The sequence below is a fragment of the Hordeum vulgare genome, chromosome 6H (assembly GCF_904849725.1).
Source record: "Hordeum vulgare subsp. vulgare chromosome 6H, MorexV3_pseudomolecules_assembly, whole genome shotgun sequence".
Taxonomy (NCBI): domain Eukaryota; kingdom Viridiplantae; phylum Streptophyta; class Magnoliopsida; order Poales; family Poaceae; genus Hordeum; species Hordeum vulgare.
In genome coordinates, this window is record NC_058523.1 from 4,383,653 (window position 1) to 4,404,742 (window position 21,090).

A 21,090-nucleotide genomic window follows, 5' to 3' on the forward strand; every position below is an offset into this window, starting at 1 on the left:
GCTCTTTCCCTCTTTTATTCCTTCCTTCTTTTCTTTCTTCTTCCTCGTTTCTTCCATTACTTTTTGTTTTCCTTTTTTCCATTTTTGAGTTTGTTTTTTCTTTTCTTCCTCTTCCTGGTTTCTTCCTTCATCGATTTTCATTTTTTTACTTCTCCTAAATGCGTGCAACTTTTTCCAAATCGATGATGTTTTTTAAGATTTGATGAAATTTTGTTTTCAAAAGCAATGAACTTTTTCAATTTTAGTGAACTATTTTTAAGAGTTGAAGCTTTTTTCAGATTATGTGAATTTTCGTCAAATTTGATGAACATTTTCCAAAAATTGTGAAAATGCAAATTTAGTGAATGTTTCCGAAAACTATATGAACTTTTTTTCAACATCTTGAATTTTTCCTTGAATCGATAAACTTTGTTCAGAGTCGATGAACTTTTCCAAAATTCAATCAATTTGTACGAAAATATTTAGTGAATGTTTCCGAAATTTTTTACTGAATGTTTCCGAATTTTTTTACTGAATGTTTCCGAAAATATTTGATTTCTTTAAATTCATGAGTTATGTGAATGTTTTTTCAAATTATTTGTGTGAAACCTTTTTCAAATTATTTAAATATATATAACGAATATATAATAACAATATTTATTTAATGTTTGTACGAAATGAATGGTTAAAAAATTCATGATTTTTCAAATGTGATGAACTTTTTCGAGTTGATAAACGATTTTGAAAATTTCATGAACTTTTTTGAAAATTCGATTGACTTTGTAAAATTGATGAACCTTTTCAAAATCCATTATTTTTTATATATTGATTATTTCCTGTTTTACTATTTTTCTATTTCTTCTACTTTTTTATTAAAGTCAACAATTGACTAATCAACTGGTCAACCATGACTGGACAGAACAGTCCTCGAGTGATCAGACGGGGACGATCGAGCGATCGCCACATGGGCCGGCCATGATTTGGCGGCTGTGAGTGCCAACTCCCTTAACTAGTGCCTGAAGCGTCAACTAGGAGCACCCACAATATGATTCACCCTGCTTTTAGGTCCAAACTCAATTTTCCTAGTCAAACCCTACAAAACCAAGGCCGAACACAAACTATTACGCTTCCAGGACTAGAGTCTGCTACTCTCAGAACCACCAGGCAAAAACTTAATATTACCATTTTTCTCTTCCATATCAAGAAATCTTATTTTATGAATTATAAAAAATAAAATAAATGATATTATGTGGGTCCCAGAAGACCGACACTTATAATTATAAAAAAATATTGCATCAAAGCACGTTAAATGGTCATCTAAGTCTCTATGATAATGAGATATACAAAGTAGTCGTTAAATATTCAAAATGATAGTCATTTTTTAAGGAGAAACTTGATTAGGAAGTATTTCAAGTAGGTTGTATTAAAACTGGAGATCAACATGCTGATGTATTAATAAAGCATATAATTGTAGCAACAACAACTTTTTCTGTGAAAAAGAAATGGCATACTAGGTTGTGAAGCAAATGTAAAATGAATTTCCTTGCATGTGAAGGAATGAGTCGATCTGAAATTGTTTTCATAAATCTCTCGTTTTCCCCTCAAATTTGCTTAAAAAATTGATTTAAAATGTAAAACTGTATATACTTGCATGTGAAGCTGTATTTTAAGAAAAAAATCATGGTTATTAAAATTTGTATTTAATTGGTTTTATAACAGTTGTAATATTTAGAAGGCTATTAAGCTTTTTTTATTTTTAATTACAGGGTCATTTTCTAAAATAGTGAATATTTTTCAGGTAAAAAAAATACAGTCTGTTAAATTTTGTTCTGTAAAATTGACCATTTTTCAAAAGTGTCGTCTAATTTTAAATATTAGAGGTATTTTCGAAATCTATGAATATTTTCAGGAGAAAATAGAAAAGATAAAATGAAATATAACAGAAAATATAGAGGAAACAACAACAAATAATATGAGCACTCCCTAGAAGCTTATTAAGGCCAGGAAAACCAAAACGTGTTTGAAAATCCAATGTAAAGCTAATGGGCTAGTCCAAATCGCTATATCCACGGCGATTGAACAGAACTTTGACGCTATCTCCACCTTCTTTTGAGGCCCAAATCCAGTTTTTTTTCACACATACCATACAAAATCCTAGCCCAGGCCAAACTACCGCGCTCTTAGGACCATAATGTGCATACCGAAGGGCGATGCAAAGCTCAATATAGATGCAGCAATTGCAGGCGAGGGTAGCTTTGGCGTTTCTGCAGCAATTTGTGCAGACCGGACGGGTAATTTTCTGGGGCTTCGGTGATCTAGTTCAAGCATATATCCAATGTGGCAACGCTGGAAGCTCTTGCTATTTGCGAAGGACAAGCTCTGGCAGAGGACGTGTATGTCAATAAGATCCATATTGCTTCGGACTGCAAGATGATGGTAGGCGATCTGGAGAAGAAATCGGCGAGGGAGTACGAACCTATTTTACATGAAATAACAACTCGCTCTCGTCTTCACGTTTCTTGTAACATAGTTCATGAGTTTAGGAACTCGAACTTCAAGGTTCACAATCTTGCTAAGCATACTTTAACACTCGGGTTTCGACGCCACGTATGGTTGAGCCAACCAGGGGAGCTGATCTTCTTGCCTATAAACATTTTTATCATTAATAAAGTTTGGCAAGATTGTCTAAAAAAAAGACCATAATGTGCATTTATTAGACACCCCCCCCCTTGAAAATCTGATATTACCTTTTCAAATTTTCACGTGCAGAAAGTTTTTTGTTTGAACGACAATGTGGGTCCAAGAATTCCCACTGTTATAATTAACAAAAATCTTTCCATTCAATCACATTAGCTGGTCCTCTGAGTCTAATCACAAACTAATCCTTAAATATTCAAAATTGATAAATATTTTATTAAGGAGAAAATTTAAGATGAAGTACTTCAAGTAGGCTTTGTTAAAACAGAGATCAACTTGTCGATGTATTAACAAAGGGCGTGTGCATGTATTGTATCCTTCTTGAAGATGGGGCTCCTAGAAAATTCTTCACCCGCTTTGGGTTATGGGAACTTAGTTGCAAATAGAAAAGTGAGGAATGTTAAAATGCAAATCTAAACTAAATATACTTGGATCGGGAGGAATGAATCCGTCTGAGTTTGTTTTCTCAAAAATCTCTCATTTCCCCTCTAGCATGCTTCCTGGAGAAGCGAGATCCACCAAATTGAACAAGTAGGACCTATAGCACACTGAATATACCCTAAGGATTAGAAATTTATTTTGAGGTACTACCCATTTAGAAAAACTTCCCCTCACGTTAGGGTCCTGTCCTCTCTCCGTCTCCGTGGCGATCGGAGTTGAGCCGCCGTTGTTCGGCCATCCTTCTGCCCAGGCCACGCTCACGTTGAGGCTGAATCAGGGGCACCCTGGTGGCGCTACCCGGCCTTGGCGGACGTGATCTGGGACCGGTGTTGGAGGTGTTGGGTCTCATCTGTTGGTGATTAGGGTTCCATGGAGGCAGGTTCTTCTGCGATGGCTGGTGCTGATGATCTGGATGAGTTGATGCAGCAACTAGGTATCACTACAGGAAAATCACGTTTTACCGTGTGGCAAGCTATAAGTCGTGTTCTTTTTTTCGGGTACTCGGCTTATTTGAATATAAGCCGTGTACACAAGCAAAAACACCCGGTAAAAACAACACACTCGGCTTATGCTATCATATAAGCCGAGTGTCCAGAAAAAGCTCTCGGCCTATAGTTTTCACACGGTATATATGAAGAAAGCACTCGGTTTATAGCGTGTCACCCGGTAAAGGTACGTGCCACGTGTCTACAACAGCGGTGTTTGACGGCGCCGTCACGGCTTGAACTATAAGCCGTGTGCTTGACAAGTACACACGGCTTAGACACACTATAAGCCGTGTGCTTGACAAGAACACACGGTTTACACATAGTATACGCCGTGTGCTTGGTAAGTGGACACGTCTTACACACTATATGCTGTGTGTTCTGCAAAAGCACTCGGTTTATATTTTATAGATTTTCAAATTTAAAAAAGTTCTAAAGTGATTTCCCTTGCATTTATCTTTAATCCCTGAATGTTATTTATTTATTCATTTTACCACAGGAATGTCTCTCATGTCGGCTATAGACCGTGTGAGGGGGGTAGAAAGATCACCAAAACACTAGAAATGCAATAAATGTCTCAAATAGTTGTGGGCCCATCCGGAACGTGCCCAAACTTTTACGACACCCTACAAGGGGCATGTGATGACGTCGTGCCTGATCCTGAGGATTTCTGGCATCGTATCATTTTCCGAGGCTTCAAACGGTTTGATGAGGCATGTCACCCAAGTGATTTCGTACCCCCGATGGTTGGGGTTGCCCCTCCCACGCCTGCACAAGGCATACCCATGTCACAAATACATCACATAGGATTTTTCATGCTTCTTCTGGGCATGATTTCATGTGTTGCCTTGCAGATCTGCAATTTCCGACACTGAAACCGTAGAATTACAATAAATGTCTCAAATATTGTAGTCGGGTCAGAAAAATGCACGGGCCTCACACGTGTCATTCGATGGCCTCCTCTGAGAGCACGAGGAGTTTCGATGCCAACGGAGCACCATGACCAACACTTCCTTCACAAACGTGACACGTTCCCTCTCGATATCAAGAGAATACCTCGAAGATGGTGCAGTTTACAAGCGGCCTCGGGTAAGCCCCACCCAGACCGCGTCCAAACTTTTACAACACCCTACAAGGGGCATGTGATGATGCCTGGCATCGTACCATTTTCCGAGGCTTCAAACGGTTTGGTGAGGCATGTCACCCAAGTGATTTCGTACCCTCGATGGCTGGGGCTGCCCCTCCCACGCCTGCACAAGGCATGCCCATGTCACAAATACATCACATAGGTAAATAAACAAAAGGATGATGGTCTGCTCAGTTTTTAGGAGGTTCTTAGAGGTGCTCATACGGGTGGGATATGGGTGTGCGTGCTTATAAGAGAAACTCCAACCACGCGACCTAAACGGACGCACGCTTTTTTCGTGTTTCGTCCGTTTGGCTCAGCTCGTCCGTCCTCTTTTGCAAATGGGTCGATCGTGCGTCCAATACGTTGACCCATTTTTGTCCGCGCTGCAGGCTTATGATCATTTTTTATCGCTTTGATAAATATTAGATAAAATAAAATTTATTTCTAAATTAATAAATGTTCAATACAAAACATTGCATAGTTCAGGAATTACCAAAATATCTCATAGTCGATACATTTAAAAGAAAAGATTGCCCATACATCTACTGGTTGCCGACATAAATCCACATATGCTCAATCAAATCATTTTACAGCTGCATGTGAGTATCCTAATCACGTATCTTATGATGAAACTTGACGAATTGTGCGAACGTTGCCTTTCCTCCATGCCCAGGTACAACATTGTCACCCTGAAACTCAAACCTTTGATCACATAAACGTTCTAGACGCTCATCCTCTACGATCATGTTGTGCATGATCAAACAAGTTGTTATCACTTCCCATAATTTCTTCGTGATTCATGTTCTAACAGGATATCGAATGATGCCCCATCGATATTGAAGAACGCCAAAGGCACGCTCTACATCTTTTCTAACACCCTCTTGCTCTTGGTCAATTCTTTTTTTCTTCACTCTATAGGATTGGAGATTGTCTTCACAAGAATAGATTACTGTGGACATATACCGCCAGCTAGATAGTATCCATTGGTGTACTGGTGGCCATTGATATCAACATTGACCTTCGGGCAATTGCGTCCTGCCATCTTACCAAACACCGGCGATCGCCGTAGCACGGTGATATCAATGTGAGATCTGGCCATGCCGAAGAAAGCGTGCCAAATCCAGAGATTTTGGGATGCCATGGCCTTAAGTATGACAGTGCAAGTTCGGACATGGCCCTTATACTGCATTTGCCAAGCAGAAGGACAGTTCTTCTTCTAGTGCATACCATCTATACTACCAAGCATCCCCGGGACCCTCTATTGACATTCATCGACAACAACCGTGATGTATCGATAGTTGTTGGCTCTCTCAAGTACTTCGACCCAAACACAACTATGACACCCCGTGCAGAATCTATACATGGACTCAAGGCAGGTGTGCATTTTTGATAAGAGGAGAAGCCAATCTTTTCAAGGGCATCCGTCTTACACTCAAAATTGTTATCATACTCAACCACCCCCTCTTGAATACGGTTGAAAACATGTCTAGCCATCCGAAAATGACGACAAAACAAGTGATGTTTGAAGAACGGATTTGGGGTCTCGAACTAGTCTTTCGAGAGTACGAAATGGCCATTCTCCCGGTTGCGATTCAGTGTCGGCGTGTGCCCCGACATGGAGCCCTTAAATAGTGGTCGCTCCATACTTACGTGGTCATGGACGACCAATGCAACCGCCACCATCTCCTCATCATCAGATGAAGAATCATCCAAGTCCAAAAGAACGTTGTAGAAAAAATACTCATCATCAGAGTCCATTGTACCTTGGGTAAAGCGTCGAACACCTTGCGGGCATTGTGGAAGACTCCGGCCGCAGAGGAGCCTCCCGCTGAGAGAAAGTGGCGGAGCTGGGTTGCGGCCGCGGGAGACGAGTCTGCACGAAGATGAGCCCGCGGGGCGGATGGTTGGCGGAGACACGGAAACAGACGGGGGGGGGGGGGGGGTCGGGTGATTTGGAGGCGAAGGAGGAAAAGGAGACCGACGTACGTGGCACCGACTGACAGGCCAGGAGAGGAGAAGGGTGGGCCACGCACGATTCCGCTTCGTGTCCACGTCGATCTGGAATGGATCGCGGACGGACGGGCGAAAAACGGACACGCATCCGTTTGATTCGACGCGTTAGACCGACTTAATTATGTGTCCGCGACGATCAAAAAAGACACGGTCGGACGAAATGTATCGTCGGGTTGGAGCTGCTCTAAGGATGATTGTATTGTGTTTAATGAAAAGGAAAGAAAAAAACAAATGCATGCAAGGAAAGAAACAAGGAAGGTAGGAGGTATAAAAAAAGGAAGGAAGCAAAGGTCCACTTGTCCCTCCTCTCCTCCCTTCTTGTCGTCCATCGCCACAACCACAACCCCAACCCGCGGCTCTCCCGCCCAGCCAGCCAGCCACCCTCACCATCTCCATCTCCTTCCTCCGTCGTCGACCCGCCTGCACTGCATGCGCACCCACCTCTCCATCCACCCGTTCCACCCCCACGAGCGCGCGGCGGATGGAAACTCGCCTCACCCCACAATGAGCCGGCCCACGCCCGACGCCGCCGAAGCCGCCGACGCGGCGCCGCCCGCGCCCGCCACGCCAGCCGCCACCTCCGACCCCTCATGGAGCCGCGCCGCGCGCTACGTGCGCACCACCATGCTCAGCTCCTCCGCCTCCAGGCGGGAGCCGGCGGCACCGTCCTCCGCCACGGCCAAGACCGCCGACCTCTCCAAGGCCGCCGCCACCTTCGCCATGCCGCGCGACCCGTCCCCCGGCGCCGCGGCCGCGGCCAACGCCAAGGAGCTGCAGGCCAAGGCCTCCGCCCTCGCCGCCGTCAGGGAGGCCGCCGCCGCTGCCGTTCACCACGAGGGCTGGATGGTGCGCTACGGCCGCCGCAAAATCGGCCGCTCCTTCTTCCACACCCGCTACTTCGTCCTCGAGTCGAAGCTGCTCGCCTACTACAAGAAGAAGCCCAAGGACAGCATGGTATATATATATATATAAGACGCCTCATTATCGATCACAGTTTGAAATCCATCATCAATTTTGTGCTGTATTTATTTTCAAAATCCATCCTCAATTTTGAAATCCATCATCATCAATTTTGTATCAGGTGCCGCTCAAGTCGCTGCTGATCGACGGGAATTGCAGGGTGGAGGACAGAGGGCTGAAAACACACCATGGGCAGGCAAGAAACTTGTGCATTTGTGCATTTTCTGATATCTGCGTACATCATTCTATATGTATTCTGACCGCTCCTTTCGATCTTTTCAGATGATTTATGTCCTTTGTGTTTACAACAAGAAAGAAAAGGAGCACCAAATCACGGTTTGTTCTAACCTGAGACCCCTTCAACACTGTCACTTTATCTTTGTTTCATGCTGTAACCAAAACTTAATGCTCAGATGGGCGCGTATGACATCGAAGACGCACTGGCTTGGAAAAAGAAGATAGAGCAGATAATTGATCAGGTGCAGTAAGGCTACATTTGAGTGGAATTTTACATAAGCAGCACCATTAAATAATACATAACTAAGAGATGTTCAAATTTTAGGAGGCATTTGTTTCCCATCTATTTCCATGTTTGATCGTGAAATAATCCTATTATTTGGCAATTAAACAGTAGGAAGTATAGATGCTCATTCCTGAAGAGGCATGTTGGACAAGAAAAGAAAACTATGTCTATTAAATGGAACATACCTAAGGCATTTAGTTGCACTCTCAGCTGATGCCATTTGGATATCTTAGTAATTTTCCTTAATAGTAATGGCATATATACGCTCCGTTTGTTTTTATCGATCATCACGTCTCCACATACTTGCAGCAGCAGGACTCTATGGCAGATAAAAACCGCAAGGCCTTTGCTTCGATGGACTTCGATACTGATCTTGGAGGGCAGTTTGCATTCTCAGATCACGACAGCGCGTATGCGACGTTCCATCTCTTATATTCTCTTATACATAAACCATTCGCTGAATTAGCCAGAAATTTGATGACAAAACAAATGCAGAGCTGAAGAAGAAGAGGAGCGGCCCACTTTGATTCGTAGGACGACTATAGGGAACGGTGCGAAGTTACACTGACTACCTGAGTGAAGCAGAGTATTGGTCTGCAAGTTGCATTTTCATCTTTTCATGCTGCCGAAATTCACCGCGTCTTCCGGTGGTGCCAGGTCCCCCGGAATCGATACACGACTGGACCAATGAGCCTGATATTGGGTCAAATCAGAATGAGCCGAGTCAATTTTCTTCCAAGAAGAATTGGCGGCTACTTCGATGCCAGAATGGCAAGTCTATGTTCCTCCCCCTTATGTCATGAACCCTTTGTTTGCGGACGATTAATTTTAACTTGGTGTTGTAATTGGCAGGACTTCGCATCTTCGAAGAACTTCTTGAAGTCGATTACCTTGTATGTCCTGGCACCAATCTTAACTGCTGGAGAGTTACTACTGAACAATGCCTGAAATTCTGAATCTGACACCGACTTGTCCTTCTATGCGCTGTGTAGGCAAGAAGCTGTAGCCGTGCTATGAGGGCTGTCGGGGTAGTCGAAGCCACATGTGAAGCTATTTTTGGTCTAGTGATGAGCATGGACGTGACGAGATACGAGTGAGATTCTCGGCATTTTATTAACACTGCTGTTCGAACAACTGACGCTGATGCCGATGTTTGTTCTCCGCTATAGGTGGGACTGTAGCTTTCGCTACGGAAGTTTGGTTGAAGAGGTTGATGGCCACACTGCAATAATCTATCACAAGTTGCAGCTGCACTGGTGTCCAATGTAACCACACCCTCACATGTTAACATGTTTTTACCGTCTGTAAAATGCATTTTTAGCATGTCACAGACATATAATACTTTCTATCTCTTATCTGGATGCGTTCCATACTAAATAACATGCAGGCTAGTCTGGCCCAGGGATCTTTGTTATGTACGTTACTGGCGGCGGAACGATGATGGAAGCTATGGTACATTCTTGAAATTTTCCGTGTAGCTGTCACATTTTTTGCTGCATGTTTTGTCTTCTCATTGACAGTATATGTTTGTTGTTACACATATACAGTTGTTTTGTTTCGATCTATCGAACATCCTAACTGTGGCCGGCAAAGAGGGTACGTGAGGGCTTTCATCGAGAGTAAGTCTCTTTCCGACCATCGGCTATCCTTCATTTACCTGAGAGGATGAGACGCTTCAAATAAACAAAATTAACTTGGGTTCAATTTTTTCTTTTCTGAACTTCATACTGGTTCAGGTGGTGGGTTCAAGATCACTCCTCTCAAGTGCCGCAATGGTCGGCCCCGTACCCAGGTCCAACACCTTATGCAGATTGATCTGAAAGGATGGTTCCTGAACTACTCCCCTTCATTTCAGTACCATACATTGCTGCAAATACAGAACTGTGTTGCCGGTACTGCATGGTTTTTCCCCTTATTAGAGAGCATATAGTTTTCACCAATTCATTCTCGTGCTTACGGCTTTGATTTACACTTACTGCCAGGCCTGCGCGAGTACTTCTCACAGACAGATGAGTGCCATATAGCTCCAAGGATTCCTGTGATGGAGAAAATGTTTGATCCATCGGCAGAGCAGAAAAACCCGAAGCCTCGTGCGATCGACAAGATTAAACCATTAGATAGAGACCAAAAAGATAGTAGGAACATGTCAATCATCGAGGAAGAATCCGATGAGGACGATGACTACCAAGTTCCTGAAGCTAACATAGAGGTTACATATCCTAGACCATGCATGCTGATAGTTTTTTTTCTCCCAATTGAGTATCTTAAACCACACTATGAACAACCATTTTACGTGTTTTCACACTTCATGATAAACATTTCTGAAAATTAATGTACAGGATGACCCCAACAAACCTGACAGCGACGCTAAGCATTCAGGTTAGAACACCTCTTCCTATCTGTGTGCTTGCATTATCATGTCTGCTTTCAAGTTCCCCGGACAGATGCTATTTATTTTTGCTCTAACGGCGGTAGCTTTGCGTGGCAGAAGAACCTCCGGAAAAGATTGATTTATCGTGCTTTTCGGGCGTCCTTCACCGTGACCCAGATGAGAAGACCCGCAACTGTTGGACAGTACCTGATAGCACGCTCTTTAAAGTTCGCAGCAAGAACTTCCCCACTGATAAATCAAAGGTCTAAATCTTCCATTTTATGCTTAGTTAATTATGAAGAGTATTAGATGAAGAACTTCAATAAACTCGCATCAAAATTACAGATACCTGCACCAAGTTATCTCATGGAGCTCGCGGCGATCGACTGGTTTAAGGACACCAAGCGTATGGACAATGTTGGCAGGCAGAAAGGTTGTGTTGCACAGGTAAACATGATAATTTACCAGAACTTTTCTGAGAATACGCCGTCAGTTAAATTTCTCAACAGAACCACTTTTGAATTCATGCTTGTTTCTCTCTCAAGTATAACAGAACCACTTTTGAATTCATACTTTCTTTTTCACCACTGCCGATTTTGTAGCTTGCTGCTGAGAAAGGGATGCACACATTTGTTGCCAACATACAAGTGAGTTACATTCTTAATAGATTTCTTTGTAAAATATTATTCATGTGTTTGTAGACTTCTGTCAAACTTGTTTTCGAAAGGAGGCAGTTTTAGTGAAGTCATCAATATCATATTGCAGATTCCTGGATCGACCCATTACAGCATAGTGATGTATTTCGTCACAAATACCATGAAAAAGGGATCGTTGCTGCAACGTTTCTTCGACGGCGATGATGAATTCCGCAATAGCAGACTGAAGCTTATACCGGCCGTTCCGAAGGTCTGTTTTTCTCACAAAAATCTTGTGGTCTGCAACTAGTTTGTTGTATTCTTCATCTTCACTCTGACCCAACAAACAAACAAACAAAAAATCTTCAGGGCTCTTGGATAGTGCGGCAAAGTGTCGGAAGCACCCCTTGTTTGCTGGGAAAGGCTGTCGACTGCAGCTACATACGCGCTCCGGGGTACTTGGAAGTAAGCCATTGTTTCTTACGTGAAATCCTCCAAATGATGTGCCACTGATAGTTTTTCCATATCGTGTTTACGCTTTACGGCATTAGAATGACCAGTAGAGTTTTGGGTTCAGAACATTTAACTACCGACAGAAGTTCATCACCATTATTGTTTTTTTTCTCATTTTTCGCGAGAAAATGCATCTTGACGGATAGGTTGTTTGTGCAGGTGGATGTTGACATCGGTTCTTCTGCGGTAGCTAATGGGGTTTTGGGGCTGGTGTTTGGTGTTGTCACAACATTGGTAGTTGACATGGCCTTCCTAATACAGGTAGGAACCCCAAATGCCAATTTTGAAGCATGAGTAGATTGAAGAAAAAAAAAATGTAGTCTTATCTTATCAATATACACATCGTACTTTGCCGGATACAGGCAAACACATACGAGGAGCTCCCCGAGCAGGTGATCGGCGCGGCTCGGCTGGCTCACGTCGAACCGGCAGCCGCAGTAGTTCCTGACCTTGAAAATAACAATGACAGTAAAGATACTAACAACGACGACACCACCACCACCACCACCACCACCACCAACAACAACAACAACAACAACAACGCGACTTCCTCGGAGGATGATTCGTCCAAGAAAACCAACTGATTCCGTCGGCGTGCAGATTAATTTGATTCTTTTTCGTTTCTTCTTTCCTCTTCCATTAGTCACTCGAGCACTGCAACAACTGCAGCCTGGTCTTGAGTTCAGAACATGAGACAGTGTTGATTTTGTTCATTCTTTAATTCGTTACAATTAATTTTTCTTTTCAACTTCATTTTTGGTGTCTGGAAGCACTTGGATGTAAATTACGCGCGTGCAGAGTACAAATTGGTACGCGTTCCGCTTCCTTACGGTCTTACAAGGTATATAGTTTTTGTTATGTGATCCCATAGTTGATGATACATACGCGCATCAGGTTAACATTTGTACATACTACAGAGTACAACATATATGTACGGAAACCATCTGTTTGTTTTCTGACTTCTGAGCTTAATTAACAATGCAATGTCCATATCCATTTGCTATGGTTTATAAACCAGGCCCGGGTAGCCATCATAATCTCTAGACTAGACTGTTGAGCCATAAGAATCAGTATCAGTCTATTACACACATGAATATTACGTTGTATCGGCAATACAAAACAGCAGCAACAACAGCATGCAAAGCCTTACAATCCAAAACAAGTCAGGGTAAGTGTTGGAAATATGCCCTAGAGGCAATAATAAAATGGTTATTATCATATTTCCTTGTTCATGATAATCGTCTATCGTTCATGCTATAATTGTATTAAAAGGAAACAGTAATACATGTGTGAATGAATAGATCACAATGTGTCCCTAGCAAGCCTCTAGTTGGCTAGCTCGTTAGTCAATAGATGATCATGGTTTCCTGATCATGGACATTGGATGTCATTGATAACGGGATCACATCATTGGGAGAATGATGTGGTGGACAAGACCCAATCCTAAGCCTAGCACTAGATCGTATTGTTCGTATGCTAATGCTTTTCTAATGTCAAGTATCTTTTCCTTCGACCGTGAGATTGTGCAACTCCCGGATACCGTAGGAGTGCTTTGGGTGTATCAAACGTCACAACGTAACTGAGTGACTATAAAGGTGCACTACGGGTACCTCCGAAAGTGTCTGTTGGGTTGGCACGAATCGAGATCGGGATTTGTCACTCCGTGTGACGGAGAGGTATCTCTGGGCCCACTCGGTAGAACATCATCATGAGCTCAATGTGACTAAGGAGTTAGTCACACGATGACGTGCTACGAAACGAGTAAAGAGACTTACCGGTAACGAGATTGAACAAGGTATAGGTATACCGACGATCGAATCTCGGGCAAGTTCTATACCGACAGACAAAGGGAATCGTATACGGGATTGATTGAATCCTTGACATCGTGGTTCATCCGATGAGATCATCGTGGAGCTAGTGGGAGCCACCATGGGTATCCAGACCCCGCTGATGGTTATTGGCCAGAGAGGTGTCTCGGTCATGTCTGCCTGTCTCCCGAACCCGTAGGGTCTACACACTTAAGGTTCGATGACGCTAGGGTTATAGGGAATTGTTATACGAGATTACCGAAAGTTGTTCGGAGTCCCGAATGAGATCCCGGACGTCACGAGGAGCTCCGGAATGGTCCGGAGGTAAAGATTGATATATAGGACGGATGGTTTCGGACACCGGAAGTGTTTCGGGCATCACCGGTAACGTACCGGGACCACGGGGGACCACCGAAGGGGGGTGACGACCCCGGGAGGCTAGATGGGCTAAGTGGGGAAGGGAACCAGCCCCTAAGTGGGCTGGTGCGCCCCCACCCAGCCCATGTGCACCACTAAAAAGGGGAGAGGGGGGAACCCTAACTTAGGTGGGCCTTAGGCCCACCAGAGGGGTGCACCACCCCCTCCTCCCCATCTGGCCGCCACTCCCCCCATCTGGGAGGGCTGCCGCACCCCCTAGGGTGGGAACCCTAGGGGTGGCACCCCCTCTCCCCTTCCCCTATATATAGTGGGCACCTTTGGCCTTTGGAGGACACGGTTTTCCCTCTCCCTCGGCGCAGCCCTGCACTTCTTCCTCCTCCTCTCTGCCGGCGCTTGGCGAAGCCCTGCCGGGAGACCTCGTCTCTCCACCAACACCACGCCGTCGTGTTGCTGGTCTTCTTCCCCAACCTCTCCCTCATCCTTGCTGGATCAAGGTGCGGGAGACGTCACCGGGCTGCACGTGTGTTGAACGCGGAGGTGCCGTTGTTCGGCACTAGATCGGAATCGCTGCGAGTACGACTCCATCAACCGCGTTCTAGCAACGCTTCCGCTTAGCGATCTTCAGAGTTATGAAGATGCTCTGACCCCTCTCTCGTTGCTGGTCTCTCCATAGGAAGATCTGAACATGCGTAGGAAAATTTTGAATTTATGCTACGTTACCCAACAGTGGCATCCGAGCCAGGTTTTCTATGCGTAGATTCTATGCACGAGTAGAACACAAAAGTTGTGGGCGATGGTTTGTCAATTTGCTTGCCGTTACTAGTCTTATTCTTTTCGGCGGTATTGTGGGATGAAGCGGCCCGGACCGACCTTACACGTACGCTTACGTGAGACTGGTTCCACCGACAGACATGCACATCGTGCATAAAGGTGGCTAGCGGGTGTCTGTCTCTCCTACTCTAGGCGGATTGGATTTGATGAAAAGGGTCCTTATGAAGGGTAAATAGCTTTGGCATATCATCGTTGTGGCTGTCACGTAGGTAAGAAGGCGTTCTTGCTAGAAACCCAAATCAGCCACGTAAAACTTGCAACAACAATTAGAGGACGTCTAACTTGTTTTTGCAGGTTTTGACATGTGATGTGATATGGCCAAAGTTGTGATGTTGCATGTATGATGTATGAGATGATCATGTTATTGTAATAGGTTTCACGACTTGCATGTCGATGAGTATGACAACCGGCAGGAGCCATAGGAGTTGTCTTAATTTATTGTATGAGATGCAACGCCATGTGCTTACTACTTTTACTTCATTGCTAACGGTTAGCCACAGTAGTAGTGATAGTAGTAGTTGGCGTGACGACTTCACGGAGACACGATGATGGAGATCATGATGATGGAGATCATGGTGTCACGCCGGTGACGATGATGATCATGCGATGCCTGAAGATGGAGATCAAATGAGCAAAGATGATAATGGCCATATCATGTCACTATATGATTGCATTGTGATGTCTATCATGTTTTACATCTTATTGCTTAAAACGACGGTAGCATAATAAGATGATCCCTCCTAAAATTTCGAGAACGTATTCCCCTAAGTGTGCACCGTTGCGAAGGTTCGTTGTCTCGAAGCACCACGTGATGATCGGGTGTGATAGATTCTAACGTTCGCATACAACGGGTGTAAGCCAGATTTACACACGCGAAACACTTAGGTTGACTCGACGAGCTTAGCATGTACAGACATGACCTCGAATACAAGAGGCCGAAAGGTCGAACATGAGTCGTATGGTTGAATACGATTAGCATGAATTTGCTCACCATGGTGACTAGTCCGTCTCACGTGATGATCGGACACGGGTTAGTCAACATGGATCAGGTATCACTTAGATGACTAGAGGGATGTCGATTTAAGTGGGAGTTCATACTTAATTAGATTAAATGAACTTAATTGTCATGAACTTAGTCTAAAAGTTGTCTTTATAAATATTGTAGATGTCCAACGTCAACCTCAACTTCAACGCATTCCTAGAGAAAAACAAGCTGAAAGATGATGGTAGCAACTATGCGGACTGAGTTCGCAACCTGAAGCTCATCCTTGAAGCAGCTAAAAAGGCTTATGTCCTTAATGCGCCGCTAGGTGACCCTCCCGCTCCCACAGCAGCCCAGGACGTTCTAAACGTCTGGCAAGCGCGGAGTGATGACTACTCTCTGGTCAGGTATGGCATGTTATACAGTTTAGAAACGGGGCTCCAAAGACGTTTTGAGCAACACGGGGCATATGAGATGTTCCAAGAGCTGAAGCTAGTTTTTCAAGCTCATGCCCGTGTCGAGAGATATGAAGTCTCCGACAAGTTCTTCAGCTGTAAGATGGAGGAGAACAGTTCTGTCAATGAGCACATACTCAAAATGTCTGGGTTACACGGTCGTCTGACTTCACTTGGAGTCGAACTTCCGGATGATGCTATCATTGACAGAATCCTCCAGTCTCTCCCACCAAGCTACAAAGGCTTTGTGCTTAACTACAACATGCAAGGGATGGAGAAAACCATTCCCGAGTTGTACTCGATGCTCAAGTCTGCAGAAGTAGAAATCAAGAAGGAGCATCAAGTGTTGATGGTCAACAAGACCACTAGTTTCAAGAAAGGCAGGGGTAAGAAGAACTTCAAGAAAGACGGCAAAGCTGTTGCCGCGCCCGGTAAGCCAGATGCCGGGAAGAAGAAAAAGAACGGACCCAAGCCTGAGACTGAGTGCTTCTACTGCAAGGGAAAAGGTCACTGGAAGCGGAACTGCCCCAAATACTTAGCGGACAAGAAGGCCGGCAACGTTAAAGGTATATTTGATATACATGTTATTGATGTGTACCTTACCAGCGCCCGTAGTAGCTCCTGGGTATTTGATACCGGTGCTGTTGCTCACATTTGCAACTCAAAGCAGGAACTGCGGAATAAGCGGAGACTGGCCAAGGACGAGGTGACGATGCGCGTCGGGAATGGTTCAAAGGTCGATGTGATCGCCGTCGGCACGCTACCTCTACATCTACCGTCGGGATTAGTTTTAAACCTTAATAATTGTTATTTAGTACCAGCTTTAAGCATGAACATTGTATCAGGGTCTTGCTTAATGCGAGACGGCTACTCATTTAAGTCAGAGAATAATGGTTGTTCTATTTATATGAGTGATATGTTTTATGGTCATGCTCCGCTGGTGAATGGTTTATTCTTGATGAACCTCGATCGTGATGTTACACATATTCATAGTGTGAGTACCAAAAGATGCAAAGTTGATAATGATAGTCCCACATACTTGTGGCACAGCCGCCTTGGTCATATCGGCGTTAAGCGCATGAAGAAGCTCCATACTGATGGACTGCTAGAGTCTCTTGACTTTGAATCATTTGACACATGCGAACCGTGCCTCATGGGCAAGATGACTAAGACTCCATTCTCAGGAATAATGGAGAGAGCAACCGACTTATTGGAAATAATACATACTGATGTGTGTGGTCCAATGAACGTTGAGGCTCGCGGTGGTTATCGTTATGTTCTCACTCTCACCGATGATTTGAGTAGGTATGGGTATATCTACTTGATGAAGCACAAATCTGAGACGTTTGAAAAGTTCAAGGAATTTCAGAGTGAGGTTGAGAATCAACGTGACAGAAAAATTAAATGTCTACGATCTCATCGTGGAGGAGAATATTTGAGTCACGAATTTGGCACACACCTAAGGAAGTGTGGAATCGTTTCACAACTGACGCCGCCTGGCACACCGCAGCGCAACGGAGTGTCTGAACGTCGTAATCGCACTTTATTAGATATGGTACGATCTATGATGTCTCTCACCGACTTACCGCTATCATTTTGGGGATACGCATTAGAAACTGCAGCATTCACTTTAAATAGGGCACCGTCTAAATCCGTTGAGACGACACCGTATGAACTATGGTTTGGCAAGAAACCTAAGTTGTCGTTTCTTAAAGTTTGGGGCTGCGATGCTTATGTGAAGAAACTTCAACCAGAAAAGCTCGAACCCAAAGCGGAAAAATGCGTATTCATAGGATACCCTAAGGAAACTATTGGGTATACCTTCTATCTTAGATCCGAAGGTAAAACCTTTGTTGCCAAGAACGGATCCTTTCTAGAGAAAGAGTTTCTCTCGAAAGAAGTAAGTGGGAGGAAGGTAGAACTTGATGAGGTAATTACACCCCCTCTCGAACAGGAAAGTAGCGCAACGCAAGAAGTTGTTCCTGTGGTGCCTACACCGACTGAAGAGGAAGTTAATGATGATGATCATGAAGCTTCGGATCAAGTTACTACTGAACCGCGAAGGTCCACAAGGGTACGCTCCGCACCAGAGTGGTACGGCAACCCAGTGATGGAAATCATGTTGTTAGACAACGGTGAACCTTCGAACTATGAAGAAGCGATGGCGGGCCCGGATTCCAACAAATGGCTTGAGGCCATGAAATCCGAGATAGGATCCATGTATGAGAACAAAGTATGGACTTTGGTGGACTTGCCCGATGACCGGCGAGCCATAGAAAATAAATGGATCTTCAAGAAGAAGACTGATGCAAACGGTAATGTAACCGTTTACAAAGCTCGACTTGTCGCAAAGGGTTTTCGACAAATTCAAGGAGTTGACTACGAAGAGACTTTCTCTCCTGTAGCGAAGCTGAAATCAGTCCGAATCATGTTAGCAATTGCCGCCTTTTATGATTATGAAATTTGGCAAATGGACGTCAAAACGGCGTTCCTTAACGGGAACCTTAAGGAAGAGTTGTATATGATGCAACCAGAAGGTTTTGTCGACCCTAAGGGTGCTAACAAAGTATGCAAGCTCCAGCGCTCCATCTATGGGCTGGTGCAAGCATCTCGGAGTTGGAACATTCGCTTTAATGAAGTGATTAAAGCGTTTGGGTTCATACAGGTTTACGGAGAAGCCTGTCTGTACAAGAAAGTGAGTGGGAGCTCCGTAGCTTTCCTCGTACTATATGTGGATGACATAGTATTGATGGGGAATGATATAGAGATGTTGGAGAGCATAAAGGCCTATTTGAACAAGAGTTTTTCAATGAAGGACCTTGGAGAAGCTGCATACATATTAGGCATCAAAATCTATAGAGATAGATTGAGACGCCTCATAGGTCTTTCGCAAAGTACATACCTTGACAAGATATTGAAGAAATTCAATATGGAAAACTCAAAGAAAGGGTTCTTGCCAGTTTTGCAAGGTATGAGATTGAGTAAGACTCAGTCGCCGACCACGGCAGCAGATAGAGAGAAGATGGGTTTTGTCCCCTACGCTTCAGCCGTGGGCTCTCTAATGTATGCCATGTTGTGTACCAGACCTGATATAAACCTTGCGATAAGCTTGGTAGGGAGGTACCAAAGTAATCCCGGTGCGGAACACTGGACAGCGGTCAAGAATATCCTTAAGTACCTGAAAAGGACTAAGGAAATGTTTCTCGTTTATGGAGGTGACGAAGAGCTCGTCGTAAAGGGTTACGTCGACGCTAGCTTCGACACAGATCCGGATGACTCTAAGTCACAAACCGGATACGTATATGTGTTGAATGGTGGGGCAGTGAGCTGGTGCAGCAGCAAGCAAGAAGTCGTGGCAGCGTCTACATGTGAAGCGGAGTACATAGCTGCTTCAGAAGCGGCTCATGAAGGAATTTGGATGAAGGAGCTCATCACCGACCTTGGAGTGGTTCCAAGCGCGTCGGGTCCTATGACACTCTTCTGTGATAACACTGGAGCCATTGCCATAGCCAAGGAGCCCAGGTTTCACCGGAAGACGAAGCACATCAAGCGCCGCTACAACTCCATCCAGGACCATGTCCAGAGTGGAGTGATGGATATTTGTAAAGTACACACGGATCTGAATATTGCAGACCCGTTGACTAAACCTCTTCCACGAGCAAAACATGATCAGCACCATAATGCTATGGGCGTTCGAGACATCACAATGTAACTAGACTATTGACTCTAGTGCAAGTGGGAGACTGTTGGAAATATGCCCTAGAGGCAATAATAAAATGGTTATTATCATATTTCCTTGTTCATGATAATCGTCTATCGTTCATGCTATAATTGTATTAAAAGGAAACCGTAATACATGTGTGAATGAATAGATCACAATGTGTCCCTAGCAAGCCTCTAGTTGGCTAGCTCGTTAGTCAATAGATGATCATGGTTTCCTGATCATGGACATTGGATGTCATTGATAACGGGATCACATCATTGGGAGAATGATGTGGTGGACAAGACCCAATCCTAAGCCTAGCACTAGATCGTATTGTTCGTATGCTAATGCTTTTCTAATGTCAAGTATCTTTTCCTTCGACCGTGAGATTGTGCAACTCCCGGATACCGTAGGAGTGCTTTGGGTGTATCAAACGTCACAACGTAACTGGGTGACTATAAAGGTGCACTACGGGTACCTCCGAAAGTGTCTGTTGGGTTGGCACGAATCGAGATCGGGATTTGTCACTCCGTGTGACGGAGAGGTATCTCTGGGCCCACTCGGTAGAACATCATCATGAGCTCAATGTGACTAAGGAGTTAGTCACACGATGACGTGCTACGGAACGAGTAAAGAGACTTACCGGTAACGAGATTGAACAAGGTATAGGTATACCGACGATCGAATCTCGGGCAAGTTCTATACCGACAGACAAAGGGAACCGTATACGGGATTGATTGAATCCTTGACATCGTGGTTCATCCGATGAGATCATCGTGGAGCTAGTGGGATCCACCATGGGTATCCAGACCCCGCTGATGGTTACTGTCCAGAGAGGTGTCTCGGTCATGTCTGCCTGTCTCCCGAACCCGTAGGGTCTACACACTTAAGGTTCGATGACGCTAGGGTTATAGGGAATTGTTATACGATATTACCGAAAGTTGTTCGGAGTCCCGAATGAGATCCCGGATGTCACGAGGAGCTCCGGAATGGTCCGGAGGTAAAGATTGATATATAGGACGGATGGTTTCGGACACCGGAAGTGTTTCGGGCATCACCGGTAACGTACCGGGACCACCGAGACCACCGGAGGTGGTCCCGGGGGACCATCGAAGGGGGGTGACGACCCCGGGAGGCTAGATGGGCTAAGTGGGGAAGGGAACCAGCCCCTAAGTGGGCTGGTGCGC

At 44.5% G+C, this 21,090-nt stretch overlaps 1 protein-coding gene across 3 annotated transcripts; it reads left to right on the forward strand.

Annotated features, from left to right (window-relative positions):
- Positions 1–7,368: 7,368 nt before the first annotated feature.
- LOC123404034 (protein ENHANCED DISEASE RESISTANCE 2-like) lies at positions 7,369–12,530 on the forward strand. Of its 3 annotated transcripts, none has more exons than XM_045097943.1 (22): positions 7,369–7,698; positions 7,826–7,900; positions 7,987–8,040; positions 8,118–8,183; positions 8,537–8,637; positions 8,723–8,778; positions 8,885–8,998; positions 9,080–9,120; positions 9,220–9,320; positions 9,397–9,492; positions 9,615–9,679; positions 9,775–9,846; positions 9,964–10,119; positions 10,210–10,436; positions 10,567–10,606; positions 10,716–10,861; positions 10,944–11,045; positions 11,201–11,245; positions 11,364–11,504; positions 11,603–11,698; positions 11,906–12,007; positions 12,109–12,530. In XM_045097943.1, the coding sequence occupies exons 1-22, from the start codon at positions 7,369–7,371 to the stop codon at positions 12,328–12,330; spliced, it is 2,448 nt and encodes an 815-aa protein (XP_044953878.1). In that variant the 3' UTR covers positions 12,331–12,530. The 3 variants fall into 3 exon arrangements, with proteins under 3 accessions (XP_044953878.1, XP_044953879.1, XP_044953880.1); XM_045097944.1 differs by having other exon boundaries at positions 7,588–7,698; positions 8,540–8,637; XM_045097945.1 differs by having other exon boundaries at positions 7,588–7,698; positions 8,543–8,637.
- The last annotated feature ends 8,560 nt before the right edge of the window (positions 12,531–21,090 follow it).